At 36.7% G+C, this 21,559-nt stretch overlaps 1 protein-coding gene across 1 annotated transcript in view; it reads right to left on the reverse strand.

Annotated features, from left to right (window-relative positions):
• Positions 1-21,559, reverse strand: part of USP32 (ubiquitin specific peptidase 32) — a 193,204-nt gene that overhangs the window by 9,295 nt on the left and 162,350 nt on the right. The window contains exons 16-28 of the mRNA XM_034640660.1: positions 21,161-21,242; positions 20,268-20,342; positions 19,653-19,791; positions 19,296-19,394; positions 17,635-17,641; positions 17,022-17,195; positions 16,127-16,301; positions 15,310-15,461; positions 13,366-13,477; positions 11,866-12,077; positions 5,817-6,001; positions 2,176-2,262; positions 1,124-1,244 (exon numbers count right to left, since the gene is read on the reverse strand). Coding sequence (XP_034496551.1) covers positions 1,124-1,244; positions 2,176-2,262; positions 5,817-6,001; positions 11,866-12,077; positions 13,366-13,477; positions 15,310-15,461; positions 16,127-16,301; positions 17,022-17,195; positions 17,635-17,641; positions 19,296-19,394; positions 19,653-19,791; positions 20,268-20,342; positions 21,161-21,242 — 1,620 coding nt within the window. The remainder of the gene's footprint in view (positions 1-1,123; positions 1,245-2,175; positions 2,263-5,816; positions 6,002-11,865; positions 12,078-13,365; positions 13,478-15,309; positions 15,462-16,126; positions 16,302-17,021; positions 17,196-17,634; positions 17,642-19,295; positions 19,395-19,652; positions 19,792-20,267; positions 20,343-21,160; positions 21,243-21,559) is intronic.

The raw sequence follows: 21,559 nt of genomic DNA on the forward strand, positions 1-21,559 counted from the left end.
AAGTTGTTTCAAATTTTTCTACTATTCTAAAAAATACTATGATGAAGATTTGTCAGCAAATTACAGAGTATCTCCTTAGAATAAATTCCTAGAAGGTAAATCACTGGGATAAAAAACATAAAATATACGGATAAAAATGTCAATTTTGAACCAAGGGATCTCCTTTGTCTACGTGACTCCCCAAGCACATGCAGAAACCACAGGTAGGAAGAGAAATTATGTAGAACGAAATTAGTCATGTGGCACCAGTCCCTAGCAAGGCAGGATATCTCAATAGCAAGTTGGTTTCCATGGTATCCTAAGAGCATCACTGAAAGTGGAAATGGGGTGAGACTGAACAGGTCACGTAGGCTCTTTCTATAAGCAGGATGTCCTCTAGAGTTTTCCAGATCGTACACTGGAAATTTCCATCAAGAGCCACATAAGTACAAAAGCCACTACAATTCTTCAGGTGACTGAAAAAAAATCCTTTGATTCTGTTGCTTTTACTTCTCCATCAGATTCGTCATATCTCTATCCACAAGCTACCCAGCCAAACTACCCTTCAAACAATATTTGGCAGACATTTTTAGGTATGGAGTTAGTATTCTTTCTGAAGTTACATTTTCAAAATTTAAAAACTGCTCTGGCAGTAGAGGAATGCTAAGTGTAAGAATAGCCACTGAGATGTACTCTTAGGCACCCAGGCTTGAAACATTCAATCTTTTCTCTACTTTTTCTGATCACTATACCCATTAAGAACCTACAGCCCTGGGATGCCTTTGAGCTAAGTAACAGTGGTTACCAAATGCTTTAGCTTCAATAATAATTAATAAACAGGCAGAGAGATATTTATTGCTTGGTATGTGATGGCCAAACAATATAACATCTTAATTATACCCAGAGCTTCAAGATTTACTTAGTATTTCTGAAATATAACGTCTCAATACCATTAACTCTAGAAGTGGGAAAACTGAAATATCCATGTAATCATGCCAATATATTAAGTGCCATAGAGAATACCAACGAATGTTTTTCTGATTGATGATTTAGATCATCTAAAACAGAAATGGCACAATACGGTTAAACTGGGAAATGTTTACAAATAAAAATCACCATCTTATGGTGGCCTCAAGTAACTTACCCTCTCCTGTGATGTCTGATAGCGGAGGTGAAGAGCTGTGGGGTCCCAATCCACAGCAATATAGGCATTTCCGATGAAAGCTCTGTCTTCCCCACAATCAATTTTACAGCCTCTGCAAAATCTAAAAGGGGGAAAATGATCTACTGAAGGATGGAATAATTATGAAAGAATCCAAATCTTATCAGAAATACTCTCCGTTTTCTCTACTTTCTTTCTTGGGTTCAACAGTCTGTCATGGACGTCTAAACTTAAGACAGATCAACACATGAATATATATTAGTAATTCTTATTATTTCAGGAAAGCATGCTTATCACTTCTCAAGTCTCTGTTTTTTCAAAGCACTTGACAGCCATTTTTAATCCACATGAGTATGTGGACTTTATGGCAAATAAATGACATGGGAATTGGACATCTGAGATAATACACCTGTAAGAAAATTCTAAATTTAGTTATTTAATGCTCTGAGGGAGGATAACTCATCTGATACAACGTCTATTTCCTTTTTTTTAAAGTGGCACATTAAATAAATGCATATAAAATTTTATGGGAGGGGAGGGACCACAACAAAGCCATGGTTTCAGTGCCTATCTAGATTCTGTTTGCTAAATCTATTACAGTTCTCTGAAGGCTGACTTCAGTACTCAGGTATTTTCCAAGCTTCAACAGTAATGACCAATCAATCTCCATAATTCTTCTAAAATTCAAAAATAGACTTCCAGGAAAGTCTAGTGAGTAGACTATGTTCTCCTGGGCTCAGAACTGCTAAACTGATTTATATTTAAGGAGCAGAAAGTATAAAATGATTAATGTTGATCATAAACTATACATTTGATGAGGATCATAGAGTTTGCAGAACCAGCTAATAAGGCTCAAGAGCAAAACTAAGCTACAGACCTTGTAATAAGGAAAAGATGAATCAGTAATTCCTAAGTTTATTGTAAGTTTCTCATTATTCCACATTACTTCTAAAAACTGGAAACCTTATGAAAAAGATATAATATCTGAAGTTGCAATTCTACTAAAATTTTTCTTTTGCAGAAGATCACTTTACCTATACCATGGGCACCAGGCACAGGAGTTCCCATCTTTCTGCACAACTCGTAGAGTGAAGGGATATTGATAGCCCATACTGTCATCACTGAAACAAAACATAAACCAAAGAGTATAAAAAAAAAAAAAACAGTTCTGATTTGAGGTCTCAACTCCGTTTCATTTTCTCTTGAAGTAACCCAAGGCAGGGACATCTGTCATAGCAGTATGTTCATGGTGATGGTTCGATGCAGCAGCCCTGCACCAACTACACTTAGGGCTCCCATGCTGTATCCCTGCATACAGAAGGGTAGACAGACCAGACTACCAGATGTCTCTGAGAGAGTGCATGTGGTCCACACAAATTTTATAAGATAAGCAAATCATGAAATCAAATACCAATTACCCTTCAGTCCTAATTCTATCATAAGATTTAATTCACATTAAACTAAAATAATTAGACCTTTCCATGACAAGAACATTGACACAGCACAGAGGCTGAAAGGTCATAATGGTTTTTTAGAAGACTTGACTAACTTTATGTTTAGAAGCTTTCTTTAATCAGAATCCTGATGCGGTATATGAGAGGCATCCTTTTCCCCTGCTTTAACTACTCAAAGCTATAAGGTACATAACATTTTTAGAGTAACGTCTTTTTTAACTGCAAGACAGCCTTGAATTCTCCAACTTAAAAAAATATTTATTCATCCTTGCCCCAATAAGAAGCAATGCAGGACAGCACATCTGGCAACTGGCAGTGGCTATGTACATGGTTGCCAAAGATAATGAAACCATGATAAGGACTTGACGACCTCCAAAAATCTCAGTTCCAAATATCCTACTTGGCAACAACCATCTCCTATCCTTTAAAATCACTTATTCAAGTATCACTACTTTAACGTTTCTTTAACCAAAGAGAAAATTTTTATTTCTTATTTATTTATTTTTATTTTTAAAAGATTTTATTTATTTATTTGACAAAGACAGCCAGCGAGAGAGGGAACACAAGCAGGGGGAGTGGAAGAGAGAAGCAGGCTCCTAGCGGAGGAGCCTGACGTGGGGCTCGATCCCAGAACGCTGGGATCACGCCCTGAGCCGAAGGCAGATGCTTAATGACTGCGCCACCCAGGCGCCCCTCTTATTTAGTTATTTTTTAAAAGATTTTATTTATTAGAGTGTGTGTGAGAGCGAAAGAAGTGAGAGCAGGGGCAGAGGAAGAGGGAGAAGCAGACTCCCTCCTGAGCAGAGAGCCTGATGCGGGGCTCTATCCCAGGACCCTGGGATCATGACCTGAGCCGAAGGCAAATGTTTAACCGACTAAGCCACCCAGGATCCCCAAGACCAAAAAGAAATTTCTAATCACTGTCCTCAAATCCTCACTTTCCTCCTTGTCCGCTGTCCCTCAAAATAATCTTTTATATAGATCCTCAATTCCAGGAATCTGTCCATCTAATGTAAACATTCCAATTTACTGACATTAACCTCACAAAAATGGAAAACTGTACAATGAACCCCCATGTATCTGTCACCCAGCTATAATAATTATCAACCCTCGGCCACTTTTATTTCATCTATACTCTTACCTAGCTCCGTCAGATTCTTTTATTCCATTAAAAAAAAACTATGCTAAAATATACACAAAATTTACCATTTAACCATTTTTAAGTATACAATTCAGTGGCATTAAGTATATTCACAATGTTGTGCAACCATTACCACCACCCACCTCCAGAAATTTTTCATCATCCCAAACAGAAACTGTATACCCATAAAGCAATAGTAATTCCCCTACACCTCTCCTCCCAAACCCTGGTAACCTCTAATCTACTTTCCATCTATGAATTGCCTACTTGAGGTACCTTATAAAAGTGAAATCACACACTATTTGTCCTTTTGTTCCTGGCTTATTTCACTTAGTATAATGTTTTCAAGGTACATCTATGCTGTAGTGTGTATTGGAACTTCATTCCTTTTTATGGTTGAAGAATCCTCCATTGTATGGATATACCACATTTTGTTTATCCATTTGTCTGCTGAAGAACATTTGGGTTGTTTCCACCTCTTGGCTATTGTGCCCCACTAATTATTTTGAAGGAAACTGCAGGCATTTTATATCATTTTCATTCATAAATACTTTAGTGTGTTACCTCTAAAAGATCATTTATTATCTTTTTTCTTGCCTGTAGAAGCACTTTCTCTTTTACCCATTCTAACCTCCATGCCTTCATCTACACCACTCCACTAAAACAGCTTTTGCAAAGGTCACCAAAGACTGCCATTTTATCAAGTCCAGTGGTCAGTTCCCAGTCCCGTTCTTAATTTCTCTGTAGCACTTGAAACTGATCAGTTCTTCCTTTAAACACTTCTTCACTTAACTTCTGGGACACTACTCACTCTTGATTTTCTTTTTACATCACTGGCTGCTCCTTCTAATCTCTTTCTTTGTCATTTTTCAACCTCTAAATGCTGGAATGGATCAGGAATTAGATTGTGGGTGTCTTCTCTAACTCTTACTCATAAATGATATCATCTGGTCTCGGGGCTTTAAATACCAACTATTTGCTGATGACACCTATGTTTCTATCTCCAGCAAAGGACATTTAAGTCTATTTCCCACTTGAAAATACAACCTACATCTTGAATTTAACTTGATTCCTGTCATCTCTTGCCCAAATGTACTCCTTTCTCAGTTTTAGTCATTTTATTAAATGTTAACACCATTCACAAACAATTGCTCAGGCTGAAAACCAAGCTTGGATTCCTCTTTCCCTCATATTCTATATCCAATTCATTAGCAAGCCCTGGGAAAAGTCCTCATTTGGAAGTCCTTCAGTTCAGTCTTTCGCTTCAAATTTAATCTTGCCCTATTGTCATTTTTACTAAACATAACATTCCTCAACTAAATTGCTTATCTATTATTTGCAGTTTTCCTTTAAGATTTATCCTTAGTCATCAAAAAACCCCATACCATAACCCATCAGCAGAGAGAACTTCTGTTCAGTTAACACAGAAGCTGAACTCTCACTTGCACCACAACGAGATAATGAACTGCAATTCAGTTCATATATAAATAAGGCATCACAATTCCAACTACTATTAGAAATAAACACATTTACTAATCTAATAGAACACTGGTAGGAGGAATGGAAAGAAAACAGAAGATGTTTATTTTCTTTACCTAGACTTAAAAAATTATTCTGTGTTAAACTGACATGGTATGGAAACAATTCAACGGAATCATCTGTTATAGCATGGGAATTTTTTAGAGTTCATGTATAGAAATGCACACTATTGTTTCCATTCTGAATTTCAGAGGGTTGAGAGGATACAAATTTCTTGGTGAATTCATACTCTCTAGGTTTTGCAATAATAGAAGTCAAGGATATTACCTGCAGGATTTAAAGCATTAGCAGGAGGAATTTTAGGTAAGAGATTAGAGAATGAAAGGATTATTAGACACTAGAATGTCTAGGCATGAAAGGAAGCTGTATAGTCTCTCCTACTCAAAAGATCAAACCAAATGGTTATAGGATCTCTGGATGGTTCCTCAACAAGTGATTAACCTAACATGGCATGTGTCCTATGTATCACACAGACTTCATAGAAATTCATCTTCTTCTTCAGTTTGGAAATGACAGGTCTAGGCTGATCTCCTAAACTCACCAATCCTGAGCATGGTTACTGGCTTCCTGAGGTGGGAGTGGGCTGGCTAATCGAGACACCTGAATCCAAACTGCATCATACAAGTCCTTCTTCCGGGTATGCACAGTACATGGGACAATCAGTGGCATTCCAAAGAGGCTGGGGCGATTCTTCTGAGATGAAAGGAAATACAGTTCTGTCCTCATCTGTATGTACAAACAAGAGAAGAAAGGGCTGAGAAGACAGGCCTTTGATTCCTCCCTTTTCATTCTTCTAAGACTGCCAATAACAGACATTGTTATCATCTTCAAATTAGTCACTACCCCACCTCCCTTTATTGATAGAGCCATCTTTTATTAATATGAAGAGAATGGTTATTTAAAGTGGAGTCAGTGAAAGGTTGAGGTATTGCCAGTTTCAAAGCTGCTATCAAACATAGGTTTTCAACATTTAATATTTTTAAATTAGTTTTCTCTGATAAATATTTCTCACACACACCAAATCATATGTAAAAACTAGTAACAGTTTCATAGCTCAAGGCTTTTAAAAGCAATTAAAATCCTCTCCCTAGAAAGTATGCCAGTAAACCAAAACTCCTCAAAATGCAACTTTCTTTCTTTCTTTTTTCTTTTTTTTTCCTTCCTCCCTCCCTTCCTTTCTCTCTCTCTCTCTCTCTCTCTCTCTTCCTTTTTTATTTTAAAGATTTTATTTATTTATTTGACAGAGAGAGGGAGGCAGCGAGAGAGGGAACACAAGCAGGGGGAGTGGGAGAGGGAGAAGCAGGCATCCTGCTGAGCGGGGAGCCCGATGTGGGGCTTGATCCCAGGACCCCAGGATCATGACCTGAGCCGAAGGCAGATGCTTTACAACTGAGCCACCCAGGCGCCCCCAAAATGCAATTTTCTAATCAGGTGTTGATAGCTGCTGTTAGGGCGTAATTCTCAAACTTTTCGAAAAAGGTACAAATCCAGTCATTTAATGTTGTAAAAACTTACACATCTTCCTAAAAGTAGCTGAGTGACTTTATAGTCTTTTTTTGTTTTTTAATTACGTGATAGAATAAAAGTAAGGTGCACTTTAAAAATATTTGGTTTAGTATGTTAAGGAGATTTTTATGATATTGCTTAATAAAGCGATTCTGCACAGTAGCTTGGAAATGGCTACGTAATAAACAAAAGTTTAATGTAATAGAAAGGTTGGATGGAGTTCAGGATTACTCAAAAAAGCCGCCAAGCACTTGGGACATTTAACTCTTTAAGTTTGGTCTCTGTGTAGTAGTTAGAGAAGCTAAATCAACAACTTATAAACTCACTAAGGATTATCTAGTTTCTAAGTGAAAAGACTTTTACTTCAGATTCTCAAGCATTTTATCTTGCCATTATTCATTTTTTTAATTAAAAATTTTTTAAAAGATTTTTATTTTTTTTTATATTTACTTGTTTATTTGTCAGAGAGAGAGCGAGAGTGTGTGCACAACAAGGGAAACAGGAGGCAGAGGGAGAAGCAGTCTCCCCACTGAGAAAGGAACCCAATGCGGGACTCAATTCCAGGCCCCTGGGATCATGACCTGAGCTGAAGGCAGACGCTTAACCCACTGAGCCACCCAGGCGCCCTAAAAGATTTCAAGCAATCTCTACACCCAACGTGGGGCTCGAACTTACAACCCCGAGATCAAGAGTCGCATGCTCCACCAACTGAGCGAGCCAGGCACCCCTTGCCATTATTTATTTAAGCTTAGTTAAATACATGATTCTAAGACCCCATGTCATGTGTTGATGTTCTTACAAGACTCATAGAAATGTGGGTAGAATTCAGAACAATTTTTTAAAAAAATCTAAAAACGTAGACTAGTTCTTCTCTACTTAAACTTCTACTGTTCTTCCACTCCAACTCTCAGCAGATGACTTATTTTACTAAGTTAATGAGATCATCTAAGCAATGATCTCTTTCCTCTACTCTTCTCAGTGTATCTCTTTTCTAACCCCACACAAAATTTTCATCCTCTTGAAGGTAACTTCTCCCAGTACCGTAGGGAGATTCTGCTCAGTTCCACAGGGATAACGCTCCCACTTTCCTACATCAGAAATTCTCCTTTTGCTCTCTCCTAACAACTTTCCCTCCCAGCTGAAAAAACTCATTTGACCTGACTGTGCAAAGAACTTCCTCCGTTTCTTTACTAGGTTACACTGTAAAACTGTAGTTTTCACTCTTTGACCTCTCTAGCCCCATGTAAACCACTTCTTTTTTTTTTTAAGTTGACTTGCCCTTTAGTTGCCATGTCAATACCATTTTTTTCTATTTCTCCCTTTATTTTCTGAGTATTGCCTATGTTGCCTTGCCTTATTCTTTTTCTACCTTGTAGAAGGGAAATAGAAAAAAACAAAACAAAACCTACTTTCAAAGTAATTCAACCATGATACCAAGAAGGTCTGAAAGAAGGTGGCAGAGAAAATGAAGAAATGGTAAATTCAAGTACTTCAAGTACTTTGAAAGAAGAAATTAAAGGGCATATATACCGAATATAGGGTTTTAGAAAAAAAGGGGGAAAAATTCTAAGAACACTCCCAGCCCTTAGCTTTAGCATGGAAGAACAGTGTTGCCTTTCACAGAAATGATGGGAAAAGGCACCTGACTTGAGACAGACAGACGGTAAAATCAGTTTTAGGCATTCCCAAAGCAGCTGTCTAGATCATGAAGGAAAATGGAAACAGACAACTAGTTAAAAGGGGTGCCTGGGTGTCTCAGTCATTAAGTGTCTGCCTTCGGCTCAGGTCATGATCCTCGCATTCTGGGATCGAGCCCTGCATCGGACTCCCTGCTCAGCGAGAAGCTTGCTCCTCCCTCTCCTACTCCCCCTGCTTGTGTTCCCTCTCTCGCTGCCTCTCTCTCTGTCAAATAAAAAAAAAAGTAAAAGACCTGACAATGTGGCTTCATGGTCCAATAATTATGAAAAGCTGTACATAATGCTTTAGCACTTCCCAAGCAATTATATAACATATACATGATAATTGAAGAGAGTTGTTTTCCAAGAAAGACTAAAAAAAAGTACATCAGAGTTCTTAATTTACGATCTGATAACACTTGGTAAAAAAAGACAGGGAAATGCATGGATCGATTATTTTAACTGATGGGACTAGCTGGAGCTACACTTAAAGACAATTCCAAGTCACAAATGGATCCCTTAATTCTCCGTGTACTCATACAATCCTGTCTAGAACATGTCCACAGAATGTTATCCATATGGTCAGAAACTCACTTTAGTCAAGAGTTATTAATACAAAGGGGGAGAAAAGTACATTTTAAAGAATTATCAGAAAGCAAATAGCTGTATAATTACCACTCAGGTCAAGATAGCATTAAAGTTAACAGTTTTGGGGCACTTGGGTGGCTCAGTCAGTTAAGTGTCTGACTCTTGATTTTGGCTCAGGTCATGATCTCTGGGTTGTGAGATGGAGCCCACACTGGGCTCCGCAATGGGTGTGGAGCCTGCTTGGGATTCTCTCTCTATCTCCCCTGCCCTGCTTGTGTACTTTCTCTAAACAAATAAGTAAATAAAAATTGAAAAAAAGTTAAGTTTTTCTGAATTTTATGGTCACTTCCTTATTTTTTTAGTTTCATAGCCTATGCATAAAAAGTCAATTTCATTTTCCCTGTTTTTAAAGTTTTTATTTAAAAAAAATCATATAATTTATATATTTTTTGTGTCTGGTTTCTTTCCCACAACATTATGAGATTCATTTATGTTGAATATAACTCTAAGTCCATTCATTTTCATTGCTGTATAATATTCTATTATATGAATATGTCTCAACTTGTTATCCCTTCTACTACTAACGGACATTTATTTTTTTTTAACGATTTATTTATTTTAGAGAGAGAGAGAGACAGAAAGAGCAAGTGGGGTGAGGGGCAGAGGGAGAGGGAGAGAATCTCAAGCAGACTCTCCACTGAGCATGGAGCCGGATGTGGGGCTCAATCTCACGACTTGAGCTGAAATCAAGAGTCTGACGCTTAACCAACTGAGATACCCAGGTGCCCAACTAACTGACGTTTAATGTTTTCATTTTTTGTCTTCAGCTTTGTGCTATTACAGATAATGGTGTTATCTGAACAAATATTCTTGTACATATCTCCTGGTACACATATGTGTTTTTTGATGTTTAGAAAGAAGAACTGTTTATCTTTAACTAGAAAACTATTTTCTAAAAGAGCTATATCAATTCATACTCTTAACTGTGTATGAGAGTCCCTGTTGCTCAAATATCCTTACCAACACTGTCAATCTGTTTAATCTTAGCTCTTCCGGTGGGTGTGCAGTGATAAGGCAACGTGACTTTAATTTGCCATTTCCTTGGTTAGTAGTGTGGCTGATCACTTTTTCATCTGGTTACTGGCTATTTGGATATCCTTTCTGTGAAGAGCCTGTTTAAGAATCATCCATTTTTTTATGGAACTGTTTTTTTTTTCTTAATGATTTATACAAATTCTTTGTATTTTCTGGATTGAGTCCTTTGGTGGTTAGAGGCGTTGCAAACATCTTCTACTCCAAGGCTTGTCTTTTTACTCTCTTAATGGTGTCTTTTGATGGAACTAAAGTTCTTATTTTAATGATATCCATTTACTAATCTTTTCCTTTATGGTTAAGTGCTTTTTGTGCCCTATTTAAGCAGTCTTCCCCTATGTCAAGGTCATGAATGTATGCACCTTTATTATCTTCTAGGTGTTGTTTTATTATTTTGCCTTCACATTTAGTTCTATAGTCCACCTGGAACTGAACATTGTGTGATGAAAGAGATAGGTGCCAAGTTTCAAATGGCTATCCAATTATCTCAGCACCATTTACTAAGAAAATGGTCTCTCTTACACTTTTTTTTTACTTTTAAAGTAAGCTCTATGCCGAACATGCAGCTTGAACTCAAGACCCCGAGATCAAGAGTTGCATGCTGTACCGACTGAGCCAGCCAGGCACCCCCGTACTTCCATTTTAGAATCAGCTTATGAAGTTATACATACACAATCATCCATACACAGAGTTAGCATTTTTATTGGGATTGTGCATTGAATCTGTAGATCAGTTTGTGGAGAATTGTTATCTTTGAAATAGTGGGTCTTCTAATCCATGAACATGGTCTAGTCCTTCAAATATTTGAGTCTACTTTAGTTTCTGTCAATATTTTATTGTTTTCCATATAGATGCCTTATGTATCTGTTGTAGTTTATTTCTAGGTAATTAATTTTTTCATACTATGACAAACGGTATCTGTAGTGGATTGAATGGTGGCTCCCCAAAATTTAGGTTCACATTCTAACACCCAGAACTTGTGAATATGACCTTATTTGGCAAAATAGTTTTGCAGATGTAATTAAGCTGAGGATCCTGAGGGTTGACATATCCTATCCTGGATTATCTGGTGGCTCCTCTGTCCAATGACAAGTGTTCTTATCCTTAAATCTTATTAGTGAAAAGCAAAGGGAGGAGGAGAAGACCATGCAAAGGAGGCAGAAATTGGAGTTACGAGCTAAGAAATGCCTATGGAAGCTGGAAGAAGCAAGGGACGATTCTCCCCTAAAGCCTCTGGAGGGAGCACGGCCCTGTTGATTTCAGATGTCTTGATTTTAGACTTCTAACCTTTAGAACTATGTGAAAGAATAAATTTCTGTTGTTTTAATCCACCAAATTTGTGCTAATTTGTTATAGCAGTCCTAGGAAACAACGTTTTACCCAAGAACATTCTTGTTTTTCTCCAACCAACCAATCAATTCCAAAGGTATCCACAGTGACATGGCAGAAAAGGTGTACATGCTACATGAACATGGGAGGCACAAACTTTTAAAAGAAGGCAGTACTCAGATGTACTAGCTAATCCTGTTGCTGTTTAATATGAGTGAGGAATGTCATTTCCTACATAGGCCAGTATGTGTGATACTAAATCCTGCCTCTGATCACTTAAAATAGCATACATAACACACTGAAAGTGAACACAATGAAGATGCTTCAAAGACAGAAGTGGCTATGTTTCACAAATGACACTGGCAAGACCAGCAGTAACTTGCCTAACATTAAACTAACCATTTTTCGGTGGACTGCGATGATGTAGCCTGTAAAGGAATTGTCAGGAAGAGATGGCATATGACCATTCACCACTCCATTTGTGAAGTTCTTCTCAGTTCCACATGGCACAACAGTGTTTGGCATTCCATTGGGTATGAATATTGGTCGGGGCAAGTCCCCATTGGTGGTTAGAGTGAACATTCCGTTTGTAGATGGGGAAGAGGAGAAATCTACAAATTCAAAGATAAGTATAGCATCATAAGCTTGTGGTGCCTTCATCTTTGCTCTTTTCTCAAATAATGTGGGGACCCAGACCACTGTAGTAGTCTCTTTTAGCAAAGGAGGAGAAATCATAGTTCAAACAGTAATTCTAGATTGGAAGATTTTAATTGAAGATTTTACTTCTATAACTTACATTTAAGACTAAATGACAAAGCTAGAGTAACTGCTGGAAAGTTTTCTGAAAAGTAAAAGTAAAATTTTTGCAAGAACCGTNATAATGTGGGGACCCAGACCACTGTAGTAGTCTCTTTTAGCAAAGGAGGAGAAATCATAGTTCAAACAATAATTCTAGATTGGAAGATTTTAATTGAAGATTTTACTTCTATAACTTACATTTAAGGCTAAATGACAAAGCTAGAGTAACTGCTGGAAAGTTTTCTGAAAAGTAAAAGTAAAATTTTTGCAAGAACCGTTATCAGCACCATATTGTTGCACACAGTTTCTTTTCTTTTTCCTTTCTACAAATTCATTTCTCCATTCTCTTAAAAATGTTCAAATACAGGAGTCTTTAGCTAGATGTTGTCTTTTTTTTTTTAACTTTTAAAACAATACTTTATTTTTTAGAGCCCTTTTAGGTACACAGCAAACTAAAAAGGAAAGGTACACAGATATCCCATTTACCCTTTGTCTCCACAAATGCAAAGCTTTCCCCATTAGCAACACCCACCCCAACCAAAGTGATATATTTGTTACAAATGATAATGAAAGATACTTCATAAATTTAAATTAAAATAAAAATGCATTTCCTTCAGTCTCAACCCTGCATGTGACTAGTGGATATTCCATTGGATGGAAAAGATTATAGGACAAACAATACTATATGGTCAAAAAGACTCAATGGATAATCATATCAAATCACATGCAGTATTAGATAAACAGATTCTTTTTGTTTTTATTTCCCAACCCAACCCTAAACACATTCTTTTTTAGTAGTGTTTATTGTTTTGTTTTCTGATAGCATATATCTCTTATACCACCTGTTGCCATATTAGTGTCAGATAAAAAGAATTAAGAGATCTGAATTCCAGTGGCACATTTAGTTAAGCATCTACCCGTCACATTGCCTGAGTTTTAGGCTCCTCATCTAAAAAATGAGGCATCTGAGCCAAATGATCACCCAGGTTTCCATCAGCCTCCAAAATTCTCTTGCCCAAATATCCTTAGTTCAAACAAATATAAACCCTTAGGCCAATATTTAAAGCTAAAATCATAAGAAAGAGCTCTAGTTCATCTTACCTGTCTGTATTGGACTAGAAGCTGAAATTGGAGATCCAGGAATGGGGATTTCAAATGCACACAAAAATCCACTCACTGAGAGTCGTACTTTTTGGTTGTCTTGAGGGAAATTCTACAGAAAAAGAGGTAACATGAGAAGGGAGAAATATTTCAGATAAAATGGAAAATCATCTCTCTGATACATAAAAGCTCACGTCTTAGATGCTTTCACCAATAAAACAAATAAGATGACTGAATAATTTTTTTCAAACAACTAAAAGATGAAAGCTTGATAAACTGACTGAAAACTAACCTTACTGACAAAACTGTTATCCTTTTCCATAGGAAAGCATGTTGTGTATAACAGGCTCCTTAAGTTTTGTCCTTCATTTTAAGCATCTAAATCCCAACCTCAAAGTGTTTTTTCTTTCTTTTTTTTTTTTTTTAAAGATTTTATTTATTTATTTGACAGAGAGACAGCCAGCGAGAGAGAGAACACAAGCAGGGGGAGTGGGAGAGGAAGAAGCAGGCTCATAGCGGAGAAGCCTGATGTGGGGCTCGATCCCACAATGCCGGGATCGCGCCCTGAGCCGAAGGCAAACGCTTAACCGCTGTGCCACCCAGGCGCCCCCCCTTTCCCCCCCTTTTTAAAAAGATTTTATCTATTTATTTGACAGAGAGAGAAACAGCCAGAGAGAGAGGGAATACAGGCAGGGGGAGTGGGAGAGGAAGAAGCAGGCTCCCAGCAGAGAAGCCTGATGTGGGGCTTGATCCCAGGACTCCGGGATCATGCCCTGGGCTGAAGGCAGACGCTGAATGACTGAGCCACCCAGGCGCCCCACCAACCTCAGAGTGTTTTTACCTTTACTTTACATATGAGAAAAACATCAATTAGGTGAGTTTGTTTAGAAACTCCAAAGATAAAATATTAATAATACCAATGGTTGGAGCTCAGTTCAGGGTAGGCAGAATATTTATTATTTTATTTTAAAAAATTTTTTAAACTTATTTTATTTAAATTCAATTAGTTAACATATAGTGTATCATTAGTTTCAGATGCAGAGTTCCGTTATTCATCCGGTGCTCATTACATCACATGCCCTCCTTAATGTCCAATACCCAGTTACTCCATTCCCCCAACCACCTAAATTTATTTATTTTTTTGTTTCAAGTTTTTAATTAAATTCTAGTTAGTTAACATATGGTGTAATATTAGTTTCAGGCAATATATTTATTAAATTGCTTATTTTTCCAGCTTGAATGCTGGAAGAAGTGACTTACATCTTTGTCTTTGCTCTCAAACTTCTTAGTGTATTGAAAGGCCAGGTTTATATATTCATAAAGAAACTGTAAAAGCATACATTTCTAATTATGTATAAAATATACATTTATACATATAAATATGTATAAAATTTTAAACTAGGAAGAATTCTAGTGAGTGTGGTAATACAAAAGAGCTGTAAAGTGTAGAGCAGCAGTCACTGGGGGAATTCTACACTGTAGTGACATAGCTAGATTACTCCATTTGGATAGTACTAGACTTACACATTTCCCTTCTTTAAAAATGCCACTATTATTATTACTTCTTTATTCTGGTAGACAACCCTTTTTAAGGTTTCTGGGATGGGAAATGTGAGAAATTTTTTTGTTCAGTCTTTGTTGTGTTTTAACATCTCCCTCATTCATTAATTGAGAAAACTGTGATTTTTTTTTAATGTAAAAGATTTATTTTATTTATTTGAGAAAGAGAGAGAGAGAGCAGGGGGAAGGGCAGAGGAAGAGGGGGCAGACTGCCTGCTGACCACGGAGGCAGACGCAGGGCTTGATCCCACGACCCCGAGATCATGACCTGAGCCAAATCAAGAGTCAGCCACTCAAATGACTGAGCCATCCAGGTGCCCCAAGAAAACTGTGATCTTTGAAGGATGGAATCAAGGGTTTCTCAGAAAGAATAGTTAATATTACCTTTATATTGGAACCATGTACTTCCGCAAGAAGGATTTGTTCTGATTTAAGCCCACAGAGATCGCTCAGCTGTTTTTTTAATCCTGTATACTTTTCATCCATATTCAGTCGTAGTCCGTATCGTACAGAGGTAGTACCATCCAGCTTAATAACTAGTAAAGAAAAAGCATCTTTTATCAGTAAAATGCAGGTTTCATTGAAAGCTTTCCTATGTGTGTGTATGTGAGACTTGGAAATAGCAAACATTTCAGTCTACAATTTTTTTAAAGATTTTATTTATTATTTATTTGAGAGAGAGAGAACACGAGCAAAGGGAGGAGCAGAGGGAAAAGGAGAAGCAAACTTACTGCTAGCAGGGAGCCCAATGTGGGGCTCGATTCCAGGACCCCAGGATCATGACCCGAGCTGAAGGCAGACGCTTAACTGACTAAGCCAGTTAGGGGACCCAGGCGCCCCTTAGTCTAGTTTTTATTTTATATATAAACTATAATAGATGGTACTCGGTGATGATACTGAGTGAAATCATTATTTTTTGATGTTCATCTACTACAGAAGTGTGAATGGCTCTGCAAGATTTTAAAGAGTTTCTGGCATGTTTGAAATTAACAGAGGAATCAATGAGCACAAGGCTTGGAGCTATATTCCAGGTCTTTCAAACCTTAAATTATGCCTGAAATTAGATTGCTAGATTATAAAATGCTGGCCAATTTTTATGAGAATGCATTATAAAGAAATGACTATACTTACAAATTCAGGTTACCTGAATAAGGGTAAAAGATACTGAAGTTAAGTAATTTTTCAGAACTTTCTGACCTACCTGTTATTTCTAAGTGCATGTAACTGTCCATTGGTAGTGGCAAAGACAAAAAATTGAAAGGGTCAAATCGGACACTTATATGCCCACATGTCTTGCATCTGACTTGGGACCTCAGCTGCCCATGGAACAAATCTACAACAATTGATCTATTCCTTCTCAGATGGTTGTCCCAGGCCTAGCAAGGAAAAAGATTAGAGAACTTTTTTTCCAAAATTCAAAAGATAATTATTTCTACACAAATTCAAATAAATTGGCTAAATCTATTAGGTTTAAACATCAAGAATATAATCCTCTGAAACTAATATAACATTGTATGTCAACAACACTCCAGTAAAAAAAAGAACATAATCCTTAATCCTCATTTAAAATATGGAAGCTTTCTGCCTGTAAATTAACAGTGCAGATATGTAATTTAAAATGTACCATGCCTACTGAGATAGTACAGAAAACCAGTTCTTGAATGGAACGTGATTCTTTCTGTTCAACCTATATGACATTAAATACAGACGGAAAATCCTATTTTTTTTGTTCTTACCATGGTGACAATGATGAATATTAAAGTTCTTTGTCCATTAAAAGGCAGATAAAACATGCCTATTGGTCACACTGTACACAATACTTTAGCAATTATGGGGACTCCAAGTTCTACTGAATTATTATTCCTACATCCCTTTCCAAAAGTTTGCAATATAAAAAGGCAATATTTTAAAATTTGCATTAAGGATGGCTTTTTTGGTATTACTGAACAGGAATTAAACAGAGAAATATAAACTCCTTCACTTCCACAGTAAAATTCTGATTACAGAACAGTTTAGCATTTAAAAGTTGTGCGACACACATTTGTGATCAGAACATTTGATCTATTGCTTACATCGGAAATTCAAAACCGACAAACCTCTGCAGCTACTTCCCAGTCTGGTCGGCCATCGCTGTCCTTCAATTCCACATATGGCTTCTCATGGACTCGGTTGAGATCTTCATGAAGACCATCCAAGAGAAAAGCCAGAAGTTCTTGGGAGTCTTGTTGCTGAAACCCATTAAACCTGGGAGCATATTTTGCTATGGTCCACTATAAATATAACAGGAATCAAACTCATTATTTGCTACCCCATAAAATTTGGAATGAACATGCCCCATTATTCATTCAGAGGCAGTATGAGAAGGTATGTTGCCTTGATTTCAGCAAATATATTTTGAATAATCACAAACTCTTTCTAGCCTTAATCTCAAATGACAAGGAAAAAAAGGTATTTTGGCCAATACTGTATCCCAATTCAGTATCATATAAGCAAACAGTTCTTTTAGGTACACAGATATTACTTAAGACAGGTAGGACAGAAATATTAAAGTATTTACTCTCACTGAAAAAGTTCCGGTTACAGTTTTCTTTTACAGTTAACTTTTCTAGTCTTGTATCCTAACTTTTATTATTAGAGGCAGAATAGCCTTGTGCTTAACTGTGAGGACTTACTAACTAGTTTATAATCTTGGGCAAGCTATTTAACTGCCCTGAGCCTTACTTTCCTAAGCCATAAAATAAGGATAATAATAATATTGCTTTACAGTCTAGGACTATTTAGAAGATTAAATGAGTTCATACACATAAAGTAATTAGAATAGTGCCTGGAAGTGGTTAGGTAGTCAAATTTTTAGCTATTATGACTATTAATTTTAATCTAAAAAGTTTTTATATTATTTTAAAATAAAGATAAAAATAATCCTAAAAATAATAATCCTAACTTCACTATATATAATAATATAAAATTTGTATCCATGAATTTCAGTAATTACATTCTTTCTGCCTTTTATTTTTAATTAAATTAATTAATTAAATTTTTAATTAGGCTCCATGCCCAGCATGGAGCCCAATGTAAGGCTTAAACTCCACCACCCTGAGATTAAGACCTCAGCTGAGATCAGGAGTTGGATGCTTAACTGACTGAGCCACCCAGGCGCCCCTCTTGCTGCTTTTTAAAATTCTATAGATAGAGGTGCCTGGGTGGCTCAGTCGGTTAACTGTCTGCCTTTGGCTCAGGTCATGATCCCAGAGTCCTGGGATCGAGCCCCTCATCGGGCTCCCTGCTCAGCAGGAAGCCTGCTTCTCCCTCCCCCTCTGCTGTTCCCCCTGCTTGTGCTCTCTGGCTCTCTCTCTCTCTGTGTCAAATAAATAAATAAATAAAATCTTAAAAAAAAATTCTATAGATAGAACTAATTATCTTAGTAACATTAAAAATGTACTGAGNCCACCCTGAGATTAAGACCTCAGCTGAGATCAGGAGTTGGATGCTTAACTGACTGAGCCACCCAGGCGCCCCTCTTGCTGCTTTTTAAAATTCTATAGATAGAGGTGCCTGGGTGGCTCAGTCGGTTAACTGTCTGCCTTTGGCTCAGGTCATGATCCCAGAGTCCTGGGATCGAGCCCCTCATCGGGCTCCCTGCTCAGCAGGAAGCCTGCTTCTCCCTCCCCCTCTGCTGTTCCCCCTGCTTGTGCTCTCTGGCTCTCTCTCTCTCTGTGTCAAATAAATAAATAAATAAAATCTTAAAAAAAAATTCTATAGATAGAACTAATTATCTTAGTAACATTAAAAATGTACTGAGTATTATTTACTAGGCTCAGAGGTACACCTTGCAGTTAGAATACTGCTAACAATAAAGGACTAATAAAGGAAGATTTACTACATACACAAGGAAGATATTTGATAAATTAGTAAACTGAATGACATCCCACATTTAGAGTTTGACTTTGACCATTTCCTAACACTACATCTACAGCAGTATCTTGCATACATCTGAACAAGTAAAAGTATTTGACACTTAGTTTATGCCTCATGAAAGATCTAAAACACATTAGTTGGGGCGCCTGAGTGGCACAGCGGTTAAGCGTCTGCCTTCGGCTCAGGGCGTGATCCTGGCGTTATGGGATCGAGCCCCACATCAGGCTCTTCCACTATGAGCCTGCTTCTTCCTCTCCCACTCCCCCTGCTTGTGTGCCCTCTCTCGCTGGCTGTCTCTATCTCTGTCAAATAAATAAATAAAATCTTAAAAAAAAAACAAACAAACACATTAGTTAAACTAAAACTAAAAGCTAAACATAAAAAGCATGCAGAAAAAACCGGTTACTTAAACAACTGCTTAGGACTTTCGTATTATTTTAATCTGCTTACCGGGCTTTAATGGGGCAACATTCTTCTGAGTTCCGCTCCAAAGTTCCTGCACTAAATCCCCATAGCATTTAGCCATATGCCCCTTCATACCAATGGGATTTGTCCTAGAAGTTTGAGAGGAAAATTTGTTGCCAAAGGTTCTCATAAATCACAATCATGTGGGCACAGAAATGTCTAGTATCTATTTTCTCACATCAAAATATCTTTTTAAAACAAGAGAAGTATCCCTTACCCCTAATTTATACTAAATAGGGCAAATAAGATATGACTTTTATCCCCCAAGGTGAAGAAAGAGGAGATTTAAGTGATAGTGGGTTCATATCAAAGTCATAAAGAGAGGGCAATGAACCAAGAAATATTACCTGTTAAGTTCATAAAGATGTCTCCCTGAGATAAAATATTGTGTCAGTGGCTGTGTGTTACTAACACACTGGATGCTTGAGTTCATGAAACAAGTGTTTCCCAGGTTACTCAGACCAGTGGCTCCTTTTTCTGTAGGAACTGTAACAAACAATATGAGAATGAAGCCTAACTATAGTAAGATGTAGCAGGCAGACCAAAAGGTTACTTGTATTCAATGCAATGATTTCTATAATTTTTTTAATCAGCTAAATGGAGCTAATACTTCTTTATGTGGTCTTGGAATGCTAAAGTAGAGAAGGTATTTCACGCAGTGTCGCTGACAATCATGATAATCCACGCTCATTTGTGATCTAAAACTAGCTATGATTCTCTTTAACTGCCACAAAAGTTTTTTAGAATTCAAACAATTCTCTCCTAGTATTGTCTTTAAAAATACATAAATTATTTAATTTCAAGGTCAGAAAAAAATTTGATGCTCCAGGAAAAAGAAAAGTAAAAGGGGACCTAATCACTTTTGAACTAGAAAGCCAAAAGTTAAGATTTCAATAGTTGAGAAAAGAAAAAAGGAATAATTTTAAAATAATCTCTTTAAAAATAATTAACCAGAAACTTACCCTTGTGTCTATCTATTTTACTACTGTTTGCTATAAAGGACATTTCCTCAGGCCAACTCATATCTTTATTGCGAACTGGAAAGACAGAGAGGAATGTGTTAATTTCTAATCCATTCAAATCACACCCACTCACAATTGCTTCTGTTTAAAAAAAAAAAAAGAGTTCTTATTTCTAAATCAGAAACAGAAAAAAACTGAGTTAATTTTAGTAAGTGATTCTGAAACCATTCCAACTCTTTATATGGGGACTTTATAGTCACTTGATTAGAATTCGTTCGTAAGTTACTCCCTCAATTACCTACCTGAATTAAAATTATACTCAAACATCAATAGAAGTAATTAAAGCTCTTAAACTTAATGCATTAGAATTATCACAATTCCTTCTTAAATTGTGACAACTGTCAGAATAATCTATTTTAATACAAAGGCAGCCTGCAATGTTTCCTAAATCTTGAAAGGACAAGATACATTTTAAGTTTTCGGTGACATGCCCATGCCTGTGTATAAATCTATGTGTGAATATACAAGTAAACTCTGTTGGTGAGTGACCAGTGTTGATGACTAATGAAAGCCTCTGCCACTGACTATGCCAGAAAGTTAGTTTTCTTACTCAAACTCAAAAAGGCAGGTTGAAATTTTGTAAACTTATAACCAAATTCACTTGTTTCTACCCAATGTTTCCATTCCTTGTCAACCAATGAATGCAGACTTATTTTTCTTTTAAAGCAATCTAGAGAGTATGTAGGATTACATAAGAGCTTAATGGTTTTTCTTTACTATAAAGAATATAATGATCAAATAATAGCCAGAAAAATTATAAAACAGATTATTAGTAACTAAATCTTTAAATTCTTTCCCTAAAATCTAAAACAGATGCAGCTTCCATCTTGTACCTTCAATTACCAGATGCTGCTCATCTTGGATTTTCAAATATTCCAATCTATGATCCTCATCATCCAGAAGAGTAAGGTAATTCTGTGTACGGAAGAGGAAATGTTTTTGTTAATTTGATTACTAAACTTTAAACAGAAAAGGAAGTAAAAATGATAATTAAAACAATTAAACATGTCCTTGTAGTTCCATAACTCATCTGACAGATATCTGGCGTATTACAGTTGTTCAGAAATATTTATTATTTAGGTGGCAAAATGAAAGAAAAACAATGTCTACTTCATAAACAAATACTTTATGTCTCTAAAACAAAATTATAACAGAATTTTGGGGAGATCAGAGGACTCATCACACACCAAACCAAAATTCATTGAGATTTAGATTTTCTGAAGCACTTACAC

This window comes from Ailuropoda melanoleuca, chromosome 13 (assembly GCF_002007445.2).
Source record: "Ailuropoda melanoleuca isolate Jingjing chromosome 13, ASM200744v2, whole genome shotgun sequence".
NCBI lineage: Eukaryota > Metazoa > Chordata > Mammalia > Carnivora > Ursidae > Ailuropoda > Ailuropoda melanoleuca.